General features: G+C 35.9%; 1 protein-coding gene across 8 annotated transcripts in view; it reads right to left on the bottom strand.

Moving 5' to 3' along the window:
* Window positions 1-3,277: 3,277 nt before the first annotated feature.
* LOC125234382 (protein held out wings) overlaps window positions 3,278-16,099 on the bottom strand; it is an 81,823-nt gene continuing 69,001 nt past the window's right edge. Inside the window, exons 3-8 of one of the 8 annotated variants that reach the window (XR_007178000.1) lie at window positions 13,483-13,611; window positions 12,848-12,988; window positions 12,071-12,191; window positions 10,791-11,126; window positions 8,172-10,022; window positions 3,278-6,042 (exon numbers count right to left, since the gene is read on the bottom strand). Coding sequence is in view for 7 of the 8 variants with exons in the window: in XM_048140599.1 (XP_047996556.1) it covers window positions 8,213-8,289; window positions 10,791-11,126; window positions 12,071-12,191; window positions 12,848-12,988; window positions 13,483-13,611 (804 nt within the window). In the remaining variant the exon portion in view is untranslated. Of the gene's footprint in view, window positions 6,043-7,023; window positions 10,023-10,790; window positions 11,139-12,070; window positions 12,192-12,847; window positions 12,989-13,482; window positions 13,612-16,099 lie in introns of those variants that run through there. The other 7 variants (XM_048140599.1, XM_048140639.1, XM_048140590.1 and 4 more) reach the window with 7 other exon arrangements.

Below are 16,099 nucleotides of genomic sequence, written 5' to 3'. Positions count from 1 at the left end.
TCAGTTAGTTCTTTCGCGTGAAGAAGTGAACTTTATTTCTGTGACGCTTCGTAAAATTATAATAAATAGCACGAAGAACCCGCTTTGGAGTCTTAATTACTATGTCGGTAAAACACTGAACACGCCTACCATAATATAACCGATGGACACTTTAATTTAATAATGCAAACATTGTCAAACATGGACCAGTTACAAGTCAAGATTTGTCCCGCTGTACCTTAGCTGTTTGTGGTAAAACATTTTTTAAACTAATAAAAATAAAATAATATGAAAGTAATACTTCCGTCTTAGTGCGTTTTCACATTATCCGATCCGATATCCGATGTAGGACCGATACCGATATATTTCAGCCGTATATTTAAGCCATACATCTGATATCGGTAATATTTTACGCAGCATATTTTGCCTATTCTGGTTCTGGAATGTACGTTCAAGATAATTAAAACTTATGCAAAACTTATGCAAAAAAAACTCAAAACAAATAAAAAAACAAGATAAAAATAAAACCCAAAAAAACTATCATCTTTACGCGTGTCTCCGCCGAGACTTGAACCAGTAACCTCAGGTTTGAAAAGCAAACGAACTTTAAATGAGACCATAACGTGCCTTGACAACTGTCCCGAAATTCGGCATCATTTAGTTTTCGCTATGTGTCAGGCGTTTCGATGTTCATGCTGAAAAGTAAATTAAATACTTACGTTAGTAAATTGCACCTGTCAAATTATTGAAGAGAAAAACGTGAGATGGATGTATGGGATGACAAGACTGTACTGCTTCCGATGGCTGTCAAAACGCTTGCCCGGAACTATTATTCATTCAATATTTGAACATATTTGTATGCGCTAAACGTCTATTTTGCCAAATTGTTCAGGTATATTTGACGCGTTAACCGCTTAGATACCAATGGTTTTTTGACAGCTCAGGTAAGAATGACTTGTTGTAAGTATAGCAATTAATGAATAGCGACTGTTAAGATATTTGTGCCATGCTGAGCGCTCACAAATAAATGCTACCATGACAGTCAACAACTTTTTGACAATTTAAACGCTAACCGCTCTTTGAGCACCCTGGGTGTATAGCAACTTCTGCTGCTGACTGTACTTCCCAGCCCATTTTAAGGAACGTAAAGACAATATTTCATTGCATGTTTGAGAAAAGTATATATTTTATAGGTACAAAGTATGTTGATTGCTTGAACTAAATTTTGTCACAATACTCAATTTTCCAATTTGAAATAGCTTGACATGATTTAAGGAAGCAGTCAATAAAATATCTTACGGTGACTATTCTTGTTGACAGCATCGCCAAGCCCGTGAGTAATGCAAAATGGTCTAGTGGGCTGGAAATATTTGTCACAAAGCAATGCAACACACAAATGTGGCTGTTTATTCCCACGCGACTCGCAGGCTACGATTGCGAATTTAAAATTCCATTTTGGAGCATTGCGAAAAGTTCAAATTGCTGGACAGTTGGTACGTAGCTATATCTAAGTAAAGTCGTGCTTGAGAGCGTTGAAATACGAGTATACAAAGTTTATTGTGTGCAACTAAATTTGGACGAATGTTTTGTCGAGTTGATGTTGGGAATTTGCAGACGTGTGTAAGATTTAGAGGTACCTACTTTCTATGGGAACTAAGTACCTACCTATTGGTGAGAAGTGAATATAATTACAAAACCAAAAAAAAATACTCTTTTCGTGGCTTGTCACGGTTCTCAACCGATTTCTAAATCTGTTTTTCGATAACTGCTTTCCGTTTCAAAATAATTTACCTACTATACCTACTTGGCTACTTTCCCAATAATATTTAATACCGTACCATGCCCTGTTGTATATTATGACTCCGGTTTCAGTACAATTCATATAGGTACTTACACTATATTTACCTGTATCCCCACCTATCAGCCAGGGACCTCCACTAGGCCTCTGCCATGTGCCGCCACCGGGATTCCTAGTACACTGCAGCCACCGGCGTTTAAATTTGACAGCTGTTGTAAATGGCGCATTCTGTACATTATGCGTTAGCTTGGTTTATCAAGCATAGATATTTTGATATTTATATCTATGCATTTGACCTTCCATTCGATCCATGGATTAAAAATAGAAAAGAAACAAGGTTCCTGAATGATCGAGCTTGAATACAACGCCATCTAACGAAAGTTATGGATACAATCTGAGGAGGCGTTGACGTTGCCTCCCTCTCAGACGTTAGTGTTACGTTTTCAACCAGAAAACCAGTGTGTCTGGCGCTTTAATTCGTTTACGGTGGTTTCGTGAGATGGCGTTATATTTATTATTTGGAAAAGAAAATATTATAATAAACAGATAGTTATTCTCACTAATTTATCATCATAGTCATCAATCATCATTCGATGAGAGCAACAAAACTAGCCAGTTTTACTATATAAGTAGGTAGGTAGGTTATGTCGGTAGGTAGTAGGTATAGCTACCTACCGACATAACTGATTACTGATTGTATATCTCTATCAACTGTTAATTGGTTGTCAAAAAGTGCTACCTGCATTGCAGGGTATTTACCACAGATGTCATATATACCATAGATCAAGCAAACGTATCTACTTAGCGTGTCAAATGAACTCGGTGAAATCCACTGAGTTCTCCGTCTCTTTACTCGCAGCTTGCAGCTTTCGGGCGTTAATTTTTGTAAGTTGAAGTCAACCAAAACATAAAAAATGCCTCGTTACGTGATATTCAATTGCAACAACACAAAAATTATGAACAATCAAGAGCCTGAGACATATTTTAAATTACAGGCAAGAATCAACTTCAGTACAAAATTTGACACGCTCGGCCCCTATACAAATATATGAATTTGTTTCTTCTATCTAAATTAAGTTCTGTGGTATTTACAATTAATTGGTATCTGGTCACATACGTAAAGTTATTAAATCATCATGGCGTTTTCGTACTTGTAGGTATATTCTTCTCCTATTACTGAATTTCTATGAAAACCACACAAACGCTATTAACTATCTTGGAACAGCATTATTAGACGTTTCCGTTGTCGTTTTTTTCGTCAGCTTCAATACAATTTGGTACAGGACTTAAGTCTAGGTATTTAAAGGCGAATTTTTCCCGCGTTTGAAACTTGATAAAGTAAAGGTTAATCTTTTGCGACTGCCCTCCAGTATGACTACCATGAGTTGACACTTGTACGTCTCGCTCATGATAACTGTAAAGGTAGTCATTTGTAAAGGTAACAAGTAGGTATCTACAACGTATGTCGTCAGGGAAAGGAACCACAGAAAACTCAAAGAGCATTATCCAAATATTTACTAATGCCAAATCAATATTACACACATCAAAACAGACATATGCACAATCTCACTTAACTAAAAGTAATAAAAGTATTCTTTATTTTGTTTTTGGAAAACAATTACATAAGTGTATAAGTATATAAGATATTTATTATTTTTCGTTATAATACTTTATTGAAAAATAATTATTATATAAATATGTACAAAGTTCATTTAAGGCACTTGATTTGTGAATTGCCGTTAATGTAGGTAAAATAAGTACAAATTTAAACAAAAAATAATAACATGTAGAAGCCCTTCGCCGACGTCTGATGATGGCACTAGACATGTTTCAAGAAACAAATTATATTGTTATCGCAATGAAACACAATAAATAACCTATAACTAACTATAAGCAGAACGATTATTTATACTTTGTACGATATTACCTACTTTACTTGATCAACAATCTTACTTGATGTAGCTACGTTTCCTATTCCATTCCATGTTTCACCGGTATATGGCATTGGTTTTTATAATTCCACGGTAAATGCGTCATTTGTATAAGCTGTGCTATTTTGTACACATTATAAGGCACTCACATACAATAAATTCTATGTAAAAGGTTACGAACAAGAACATGTAGAATGTTTAATTACATTGTTTCAATGGTACACTTTAATGGTATACTTTTATATTTTTAGAGACTGTTTTTTTTTTACTTTTGATCCTAATAACATCTTGAATAATATTACCGTGTTTGATATTTTTCTAATTAATTTCAGGAGTTTATGAAAGGAAAATACCTATTCTATAAAATACGTATGACTATTATTAAGAATAAGTGTTAACACAATTGTATGATCTCGATGCCCAAACGGATCCGTTCTTAACTATTCACGAGACCAACGAATTAAGTACTTAAAATAATGTATCCATGGACGGAGTGTTAACAACTTCAAAAGGTAGGTATATTAATTGAGGTTATGTCTATTTTTATAGCATATTTTAGCAGTTATAATTCATTGAAGCCAATTTGCTGTTTGAAGTAAATCATCAAGTTTTTCTTTTTAGCGACGAATCCATTATTCGTAGTAATCTCATTATCAGATCTCTATGAAATATTTTTATAATTATATCTACTCAACATTTTCATATTTGAGATTTTAATAATAAAATATTAAGAAGAAATAACATTTCTATTGCACTACCTATTTTTGAAAAATATTGCTACAGCAACTGATAAGTTTTCTATATATGTAAGAATAAACGTATTAACTTTATGAGTAAGCTACACATATAAAAAGATAAAATGGAGATTAATCCTTCAACGGGTAAATAAGAGATTCTTACCGGAGATAATTAGGAGGCACTTACTATAAGGTCGATAAGTTATATGCTTCCAACACTAGAGTATGACGCTCGACTATATTTATATAAAATCTAGATCCAAAACTGCAGATTAACGATAAACATAGCAAAGTTAACAATAATTTAATCTCCTCTAACTTAACTAAGTTATATAATAACATTTTATATATAACCCCAAAGAACATTATACATTTAACTAAGGCACTTGGGATGCGCAGATATAACGGGTTATCTTTAAATATTTAAGCACTACTATTATATAAAATACAATCCTATGCATATCTCTAAAGATAAATGTCAAACCATCGATTCATATACTTATTGACCAATATATTCAAATGTAACAAGGAAGACTTTTTATATAGCTTTCTCAATTAGAAAATATTTATCAAAATCAATACCAGTATAATATTAGTCTTTGGTTTTAAAGATAGATATAGTTTGATTGCCAAAAATGTTAGGTCAATAAGTATGTGAAAATCACCTATATTATTAGACTATAAATTGAATATCAGTCCAACATTTTAAATAATTATAATATTTATAATGCAAAGCAATAAAACGTATTAAAAGAAACGCTAGCAAGAGCATCATTTACCTTTAGAGTTTTGACGTAAATCTGTCTTCGTTCCGCCATGAAGTCACACCAATAGTTATAATATAATTATTTTGATTCACTTTAAGCGGATATACCTACTTATAGCTTTTGCGTTAGCCAATTAGAAACATCTGAGTATCTGTTCTGATTGGCGCACGCCAACCGGACTGCAGAAAAAGGCAATCTCAATTTACTTATTTATTTCACTCCGTTAGTGGCTATCCATTTTTATTCCCAAGTAGAATAATAATGGCATTGTACCTAAGTAATTAGGTTCATTCTGAATACTTAATTTCAAGATACAAGTACCTTGTGATTCTGAGTCATATTTTTACTTCAATAGTGAAAAATAAACGGTGCTAAATTAGTTTCAAAATACAAAATACGCGACAGTCTTCAAAAAGTAAGTGTATAGTAAAATGCATAGAAATAAGTCAATTAGTGACACAATACCTGAGGCGTCTCCGGTTTGCCAGTCAACAAATTTAGCACCGCAAGTACTGGGCAGCCTAAAACACATCGTGCTTAAACAACAATACATTCAAGCGACAACAAAAATACAATTAAGTTACAGAAATAGTAAATATAGTCGACGGCGTGTGCCATTTTAAAAATGTTAATAAAGTTCATCATGTTATAAACATAACAGGCAGATAAATGTTAATAGTTAGACTATTATAATACATAGTATATGTTAACGTGAAAGGCCCAACAGCTATAGCTACATGGTGGACGATGTTCCGATGATAATGTTACGCGGCGAGGGCGGCAGCACCGGCCGCGGCTCCGGTTAGTCCCTCTGCGCCGTTAGCACTCTCCTAGCCGGGTTAACGAGAAGAGAGAAAAACAGAATGTTAGTATCGATCGAAATGTCATGGTCCGACTACAAGAGTAGTCCCAATGCCGAGACGAACGGACGCTGGCGTTGCACTGCGCAAACCGAATGGGGCGATGTTAGGTGAACTCGATTCATTATCTGTATATTTTCATGGTATTACAAGCTTGAAGGGATCGCCTCGACATGCAGATATGCAACAAAAGCGGTAAACCGTTAACTCGGATTGATAATGACTTGTGTAGGTACGGATATTTTTTTAAATAAACAAAGGTAATCTGATAAAAATGTCAAGGGGGTCTATCAGGCATTCGCGCCGCGACATTCAATTCCGATTATTGCCCAGTTAATAAAATTATATTACATCGGATAGGTACTATTAGTTTACGCAGTTAATGGTTGAAATGTTAAATTAATTTAGTATGATAATGATACGAGTAAATTCTACAATATAGGATTAAAATGCCCAATAGTTCCCAACAGAGCAGTGTTTGAAGCAGGAGTATGAAATTAATCCAATCGCTGCATCGAACATTACTCCAACAAACAAGCATAATAAATTTGACCACTTAGGTATTATATAACCATAGCACCCAACTGCAAGTATGTAGTTATTTAAAACATCACTGTAACATCTCAATATATCGTATATAGCATTCTCATAATGTTAATAATTTGCGATAACATATCAATCTCGTTACATATTTGCATGTTAGTTACTGATATAATATAAATACATAGTTACAAATAATCTGCAAGTAGTGGCAGTAGCAGTTATGAAAGTGCACTTTATTATTATTTCACAAAAGGGAACTTGGCCTTGTGGAGTTGCATGTTAGTCGTGTGAGGCTACAACTGACCAAAATGATTGCACGTCATCAACTTTATTAACTTATCATCAAAAAACAATTTAAAATTAATTTTATCGCGGGCCTATTATATTCTAATATAAAGAAAACGCTTATTTAAAATTTCAGACAATTTATTGCATGTATTTGTTCTGAAAATGCATTTATTTACAATCAACAACTGGAACAAATATTTTACAAAGAAACATTACATTTCAATACAGAATAATATGCTGATCCCATAATGAAGCTTGAAAATACGTATTAACGGCATTTGTATGCCTCATAGATCCACAAGGACACAAGTGCAATAATAACCACTTTCAAATAAGAAAGTAAATAAAATATATCCTAAAATACCTAGGCAAAATAGAAACAACTAGCTTAAAAATTTCATATAAAAATCTTAAATTGACTAAGAAAGTTGTGATGATAAAGAATCTGTCAAGTCAAAGGAGGAGTATTTTGTTAATACTGGACTGATGGCACGATTCTGAAAATACTCTCCTTTGACTAATACTGGGCGAGATTCAGGAAAGAAGGATTTCACAACCAGGAGTAGCACCTCGTCAATTACGTTTAGCAATCTACCCAGATTATAAAAAGGCTACTGAACTATTCATTAGAATGAGTGAACAAATAATCCTCCTCTCCTTTATTTATCTATGAAATGTATAGACACATGACTGTTTAGAAGCACATGTTGTGGTGGTCTGTTGCAACAACAGCATTCATAAACAACAACAAGAGTATAATAAATTTGGTAATACTGCTGTTTACAACATACATTAAAATAAAAGAAAATACATTAATATAATGCCATGTGCATAATCATAATAATGTCGTACAACACAACATGTAACAGATCTAAAAATCTATAAAAAGAAATATAAAAATCACAGTTTCCAAATTATGCAGGGACTCTTCAATCCGGTGTGAAGCCGGTATGACGGATAAGACCTAAACGAACTAATAATAAGAACGTACCTAGTAAGTACACAACAAATATAAGAGACACAGAGAGACAACAAAGCAAAATACACTCACGCATTCATTACTGAGAATATGATTGCTTGTTAAAGTTCACTTATCACTGACAAAAATTGAAAAAAATCGCCCAATGTAGAGCTCATGCCTAGTTGTAATAAAAATATACTATAGCAATGTAGGTAAGACCAACAGTGAAGCTATAGTCTATTTTGAAGACATTTTGTAACAAGCAATCATACTCGTCGTACACGGCATGCGTGGGTGCGCTTCTCACCTTGTGAACAAAATGGCGGCGTGAGAGCGTTTTGGCGGGAATTAAGGCGCCGGTAAGGCAGTGCGTTGGTAAGGGTGCTCCCTCACTTGCGCGAGCCGACCCGCCCGCCGCACGACACCTAGCGGCATATGCATATAAATCATCTGTGTCACCATTATTACATCAGAGCTTGAAATATGATTTTTATTATTACGAAACATATATAAGGTTTTACTTGTATCAGGAAGGCATATATAGGATTTCCAAGACTAATATTTTTATAACACACATTATTAAAGACATTTAAGGTCATTAGCGATGATTTAATAATTGTCGAATTAAATCAGTGGTTCAAGCTCTGCGTATTTTAAATGCTGAAAAGAAAATCTCATTATTCTATATTCAAATAAACCTATGCTAAACTTTTCCGATAGCTATCTATCACTGCCAAATACTCGTCATTGTCAACTAGATACATAATACTATTTTTATCGAAGCTTTTGTTTGGCAGTAATCCTATTTTATTTATATCATAATATTATGCCTACGCCTACAGATTACCTATTATTTTAGTGCTTTGGAAATAAAATAATAAAATCACGGGTAAAAGTATCCCGGTCAAGGTACAGGTAATGGCTGGCTTCGTAATTTCATTTTAAATAAAATAAATTGACTCTACAATCAACTGTATTACATATAAACCTACACAAAATACGGATATAATATTTTCATAAAGCTCACTCTTTTTATCCTATCTAAATCTTTAAAAGATAATAATACTTAACCTATGGTATGTTTATAAATATAAGTATGGCTAATAAATTAATAAATTACGACATCATTTTATAACATTTAGAACCGCCTAGAATGTTGTTCATTTTTGATCGAAATGTAAAATGTTCGTATTATTAAATTGTAAGTGTGTTATAAAGTTAAAATTAAGATATTGTTCTGTAAATAAAATCAAATAACATATTTTGGTCCCTTTTGCTTGTAATTAGCGGATGCTTATTTGTAACTTATTCTGAGTTTCAGAAATAAGTAGTGAGTATGGGTCGAGCAGAGTATAGACACGACAAAAACAGCATGCATGACCGTGGCACTAGAGTGAGACTAAAGTCGTGGCAGAAAAACATGTATTAGTAGTAGTCTAAAACTCAAAGAAATTGGATACGTATCAACATTACAGTAGGTATGTTAATATAATTAGTGGTGTTACAAGCAAGGGTTATCACAAGATGATAAAATGACCGGCTTTATTATGACTATCATATTTAAAAAAAAAACAACATAAAAAACAAATAAATATAAAAACTCTACTTCTTTGTTAAGATACATCGGTAACTAAAAGATTTTTGTTGGCAGTTCAACTTATTCGTAAAATTAAGTATTGTCTATTTTTAAAACAGTTACTTCAACTGCCATACATCTATCCTAACAAGTCGAGTATGTAAAAACGTAAATATTAAATAATAAATAATTGAAATATATTAATCTGTAAATAGGTATTTCAAAAAATCTTCATAATGTATATAAATAAATAAATCTCTGTTTTTTTCAAATACGTAAAATACCTTTTGTAAAACTGGTACAAACAGCCGTGAAAGAAACGAAGCTTTCTTAACTTGACATAGTTATAACATCATCATAGGTACAAAATGATTGTGTTGTAGTGTTTTGCTTAACAGATAGCTTAACCTAGATTGATCATGGCTTTAAATGACTGTAAAGTGCGTCCTGGGACAAGTGGTGTTTACAAAGGACGTCAATAATGATGCGGAGGTCGATACGTCGCGTGGCGGTCGTATCTTATGGCGGACTGATGATGCGTTTGCGGCCAATGTCAAAAGCCAGCAAGTAGGTATCTCGACGCTGTAAACCCCATTAAAATATATCACACACAGTTCACTGTAAGCTCAATACTGTGTTATAGTTCATATTAGTCGATTAGTGTTATGTATTCACGAGCCCTCAATTTGTTAACTAACGTTGCCAGTTCGCTGCCTTGAGTAGGTATTACCTGGTTGTCGATATTTTAGCCGCGGTGGTTCATACCTAAGTCATTAGTTTGTTTAAGGAGGTTAGAATTCGATAAAGTAAGGTACCTAATAAAGTAGATTTAGATATTACGAAAATCATGCGCGTTTCACTCGAAAAACAAGTCTGATTTTCGTAGGGTGCCAACGTGTTACCATGTATAAAGTACCAATTTATTAGAAATATTCTGAAACGTGTCCGTATATATGCACATTGATTTGGCTCTGGCACTGATTGTAATGAGATTGATCAACCTAGGTACCTACATACTAACACGACAGCACCACTACGAGTGGAAGGCATGCGGTTATTTTAAACACGATGATAAAATGCATTATAATCGACATACTTTAACGTCTCTTTGCATTATTTCTTCTAAATTGTTCTAAATTCTAGCTTCTTACGTTATGACAGTAATATGAGTACTAATACGACTGTTATCTGTATCGAATTCACTGGATGATACGAACCCAGTACCGTGTGTTCCGCGTCTAGTTAGTATATACCAGTGTCATTCCATGATATTTAAATCGGCTAACCTATTTAAATGTCATGAAACGAGACTAGATATCGAGTAAAGAGATCAACGGGCGAATAACCCACCCGTATGGTCAGTAGTGGCGTACTCCGCAGTGAGTAGCGGGTTGGCGGCGGCGGCGGTGAGGGCCGCGTAGTTAGCGTAGTCGGCGTAGGGGGACGCGTAGATCAGCTGGTGCGCCGGTTCGCCCGGGGACAGCAGGCCGGCCGCGGCGCCCGCGCCGGTGCCGTTCAGGAGCCCAGCCTGGGCGCCGGGGCCTGCCGACATCCTCGGGGACAGAATCAGAGGCGCCCCGAGCGGGGCCTGCGTGCGCAGAGCGACGCCGCCCACCCCACCTCCTGGCGCCAGCAGTCGCTGCGTCTCGGCCGCGGCGGCGGCGACGCGACGCCATTCCTCGTCCGCTGTGGAGTCACCTTCATTGTATCAATGCAAAGATACATCGAATCCCGTGTGTTAGTAACTTTACACCGGTTAGTCAAATTGGCCAAATGTGAGGTAACAATTCCAGTGACTTTCCCTGTTACATTCGATTAACCCCACGGCGTGTAGAAAAAGAAAACAGATTCAGATAATTAGAACTGTAAAGCAGACAAATTATGTGCATACCTACAAGACGTAAGGTATATTCATGAAAAACTTCGAATTATCTTGACATTGACCTTAGAATTGAAACAGCCCAGTTAATGGAACAATCAAAACATGCTACAAATCACTTAACTTCAAGTCGTCTTGGCGAGATAGTTAACGATTCATAAATTAAGACAATTTATGGTCATTTGTTAAACCAATAATAAACACGAAGCCATTGAAGGGTGATAAAAATCGTGAAATAATATTACAGTCATGACAAACAGATAATCCCCAAGCACATATATAACAGTGAATTCAATGATCATCGTAAAAAGAATGCAGTTATATCCCTTTGTCAATCACACTAAATCAAACTTGGGAAATCAGTGGGCCTAGTTAAAAATCAGAATACTAAAAAGTCGGTATGGATCGTATCATTCACGATTAAGCCCGGGTTTGACAATACTAAGACAATGAAATCAAAATCATTTATTCAGCAAATAGGCCATAGGGGCATTTTTAAACGTCACATATCATAATCAAATACGAACCAGAGCACGCGTCTTCATGAACAAAACGATCTTAACCTAAAATATTGTTTGAAACCCGAGATTTTGTTAGTAGGTTTTTTTTTATGAGGGATCCTGTTATTAAGAAGATGCATTAAAAGAAAATCGACAGTCAATATTTCTGATTCAACTAAGGAAACATTTCCATACCGCTTAGTAACAGAATCCTTGTTTAGTTTAGTGACAAAACATGAATGCGACCATACTTATGAGGCACTGACCGTTGACAGGCACGACGGCTTTCGCGCTAGAGTCGCGGTAGGTGCCGTTGATGATGGCCAATTCCATTAATTGGCGTTTCTTCAATTCATCTTCGCCGTCCGCTTGCTGTAAACGAAGATGTTCAATTTTAGTTCGAATCTTCTGCTTTTTACAGATGATTTAGGCACCATCTGTGTTTCCCGTTCCTGGTTATACTATAGTCAAGTTCTTTAACGGCATAATCGCCCACATCTTTGACAAGAAAAATTAGAGCCCGCACCAAGATGACCCTCATTGTGCATGTACCTTATTGACGTTACGTTAGGTACTTATAAAGTAGTGCTTCTGCAAATCTGGTATAGTTTACGTCTTAATTAAACTTTAGCTCACCCGCAATAAGTATTTGTAGGTACCGTTAAGAATTAGAGATCCAAATAAATGCGAATTCAAGAGGTACCAAAAGCAACCCAGAAAGTATATGTTTTCACATTATCCGATCCGATATCGGATGTAGGACCGATATCCCATACATTACAGACGCCATTTTGGACTTTTTCCATTGAAATCCTTCCGACATCCGATATCGGATCGGATAATGTTAAAAGAAATGATAGAAAGTGATTTCTGATTATTGTTTTCTGTAACGATGCCTGCACGTATCAAATGTTTCTTTTTGACCCAGTGGTTGACTGGTAGAGAATGCCTTAAGGTATTATGTCCACCATTTGTAGTTATTTTTACAAAATACAGCACAAAAATAGTTGAATAAATAAGGTACTCACGGGAATAAGTAGGCGCTTGACCTCCTCTACGGCCCTGGCGAGCTTCAGCTTGGCCCTGTTCTCGGTGTCTTCCACCGTCAGCAGCACGTGCAGGTCGTCCGCCAGGTGCTCCCAGTTGGGCTTGCCCCTGTTCGCGTCTTCCTGGAATTGTCAACAAGTGCAATGAAGAACTGAACCGAAAACTCGAAACTACAAAACCACCACTCCAAGCCAAAGAAACCATGAAAATTTGAAATCAGAATTGAATTTTGAGGCTATGTTATGAATAATCGAAGTCGAAAGTAATCAAGAAGATAAAAACTGAACTATAATGACGTTAAAGATATATTATAGTTATTAGGTCCGATTTAGCTAAGGTTTTAGTTATCAGTGGAGGGGGAAATACCATTTTCAGGGCATGTTTTCAGGGCATGTATTTAGGCAACTACCTAACTACCTACTTCGTTACATCGTTTGCACTGAAAGTATTACAACAATTTACATTTTAGCTAGCTGTATTTCTCTCAAATAATTAAGGAATTTAAGTCAGTCGTAACCTGATCCTCCATTAGGGCTGCATGAAAAACAAAAGTTATCTATATAGATGAATACGTACATATAAGTAGAAAAGAATGAATGCTGAATGATTAGCTTACAGTAATGCTCACCTTCTTCTTGTCTCTCATGGACCCCTTGCCTCTGACCATGATTTTGCAGCCCGTCTCCTGCTCTAGCTGCTTAGCTGTCATACCTCTGGGCCCCAGAATCCTTCCCACGAAGTTGAACTGTAACAAAATAAAATTATTCATGAATACTTTATTGAAGTCATAGGATGTGACTATGACTAGTCTGATAGCAAAGTGTACCCTAGGTAAAAATCATGATTGAAAGGCTGCTACCAAATAAAATATTCTTAAACAGAATTTCAACACACTTCAGTTTGATCAATTAAATATAGATAATTTTACATCTTAGCTCTGAGACGCCCCAGTACAAGTACTGCTATTAGCCGTAGGACTAATTACGCGCTTCGCTACGCACACATCGTTTCCTGCGTGCCTACACACGTTCACATGTACACTAATTTAACCTCAATTCCTTAGCTTCAAAGCGTCGGCCAGTAAGGTATATGAACTGTGAACCAGTATCACTCTGCCGTACGTTTGCACTAAGAAAATGGACCAAACCGCTTGGCAGCTCGCCAGAACGCATGGATATTTCACAATTTTTCTTAAAGATTCAACTACGTTAATTACTGAATGCAAAATTAAATGTGAAGCGTAAAATTTAATACTTGTCAAACTAACCAATTGCCGGTGACAGCACGAAAATATTAACGATGTTTTGAAGTGACATGTATTTTGAATCATTGTATCCCGAAAAGGGTCGGCAGCCTTTTGTGATCAAAGATCTCATTACTTTTGAAGTAAATCTTGACGGTATTAGGTTGATTAGCTATTGTGTCAATGCAACTGATGAAATATGAGACACGGAAACAGTCTTGGGACATTCGGTATCCGTCGCGGTCGGGCGACCGTGACGATAGATGGCGGCCCTCTGATCGTAAATCAATGGGAAAACAAACCAATCGAAGTTTGGCATATTGATTTGCATCTAATGAATCTGATCAGACCTTAGTTTATCATAAATTAGCATCTACATGCGATAGATCATGGCTGTGACAGATTAGAAATCACGTCACATACAAACTGTAACTAACTTGCTTAGGTATGTATTTTAACGACATGCCGCCAGCATTGCCATTCTTTAACGTCTTGTTTCCTCATTAGATAGAGTCATTAACAGGTAGACCATGAGGTAAAAATCAACACACAAATTACAAGTAATATAGTCAAATACTCGCACACATAAATAGCAATCTATTTTGTAAAACTCCAGTTTATATTATCGCGGTTTCCAGCGCATAAAATCCTAGCTGTAATCGTAATAGTTATGTTAAAGCGGAGGGCTTGACTGCTTAGCGGTACACCGCAAAACGGCCTGCGGGAGAAGACTTCCTCTTTGCATGTCAACTATTATTATACGCCTTGTAAATAATGATGAGCACTAAAAGCTGCATTTAATAGCACAATAACAGAACCCACGCCACAGTGTATCTTTAGGTATGAGTATTCAGATCAAAGTTTTATTTACCCTTAAGTATCTCAATTTTTTTTTTTGGATTTCGGCGAAAACGTCTAGGTAATTTCTAGTTTCTCTCCATGTCATTAAGTTTAATAGGTACCCATTAGCGTACAATGCGTTTCACAATCCTGTGCGAACCGTCGCCACTCGCCGGACATGTCACGCCGTTTTGAAACGCGCGCGCCAGTTGGCTTTGCGCCCGAGCTTGCATATCCCGTCATTTCAGGAAAAGCATCTTACTAGCGTCGCGGATACGCGGGATTTTTTCAACGATTTTGAAGAATTTTATTGAATTAGTTTTAGTTAATTCTACACAGATATCGATGTGACAAAATGAAGCGCCATAAGGCAATCATTTCATAGGAATGTTAGTGTTAGTGGTGGCTCTGCCACACTTATCAGTATCAACTGAAAATTCTGTGCAGTAACAGTAATGTTAACTTTGAGCGACTCTAAATTCTCACTTAATATCTATATGGAAGTCGGTCTAGGAGACTTGTAGGTACCTAAAGAACCTAAATAGATAGGCTCTAAAATACGCGTGGTATACCTACATATTAGTAATTTCTATTCAACGAACTAAATGTTTCCTAAAGGCATTTAAGTCAGACTATATTTGCGTCACGATTGATATTCCAGTAAAACTTTGAGACGTTTAAGAATGTCCCACATTTGATCGAAGCCCGCTCGTCTGGGGCAATATTTTATCTGGAATTAGAAGGAAACTGTGGTCGCGACGGAATTAGGAAGCCCGAAAACGAGCGAGCGACGACAGCTCTACGGCGTCGATTAGTCGCAGTCGCGCAAGAAAAATAACGGACCCATCTGCTTTCTTCTAAAACGAATACAATGCTGTTGATTTTAGACTAGATAATATTCGAAAAACTTCACATTTTAAGATTATAATTGGTTCTTCAACTAAGAAAGTGAGGATGTTTAGTTTTCCCTTTAGTTCTTAGGTTTATGTGTAAATTATTAGCATTGGTAAACACCTAATTTTATGTTGAAAATAGCCATGTATTTAAACAGTCCCGAATTTGTTTGCCTTGTGTATTTGTCGTATTGACGTGTACCTGTATGTTACCAATAAACTTTATCTTATCTTTTGTGGAAGGGTCCTTACCACAT

This window comes from Leguminivora glycinivorella, chromosome 2 (assembly GCF_023078275.1).
Source record: "Leguminivora glycinivorella isolate SPB_JAAS2020 chromosome 2, LegGlyc_1.1, whole genome shotgun sequence".
NCBI lineage: Eukaryota > Metazoa > Arthropoda > Insecta > Lepidoptera > Tortricidae > Leguminivora > Leguminivora glycinivorella.
Note: the sequence above shows the minus strand (reverse complement) of the source record. Positions and strands in the feature narration are given on the sequence as shown.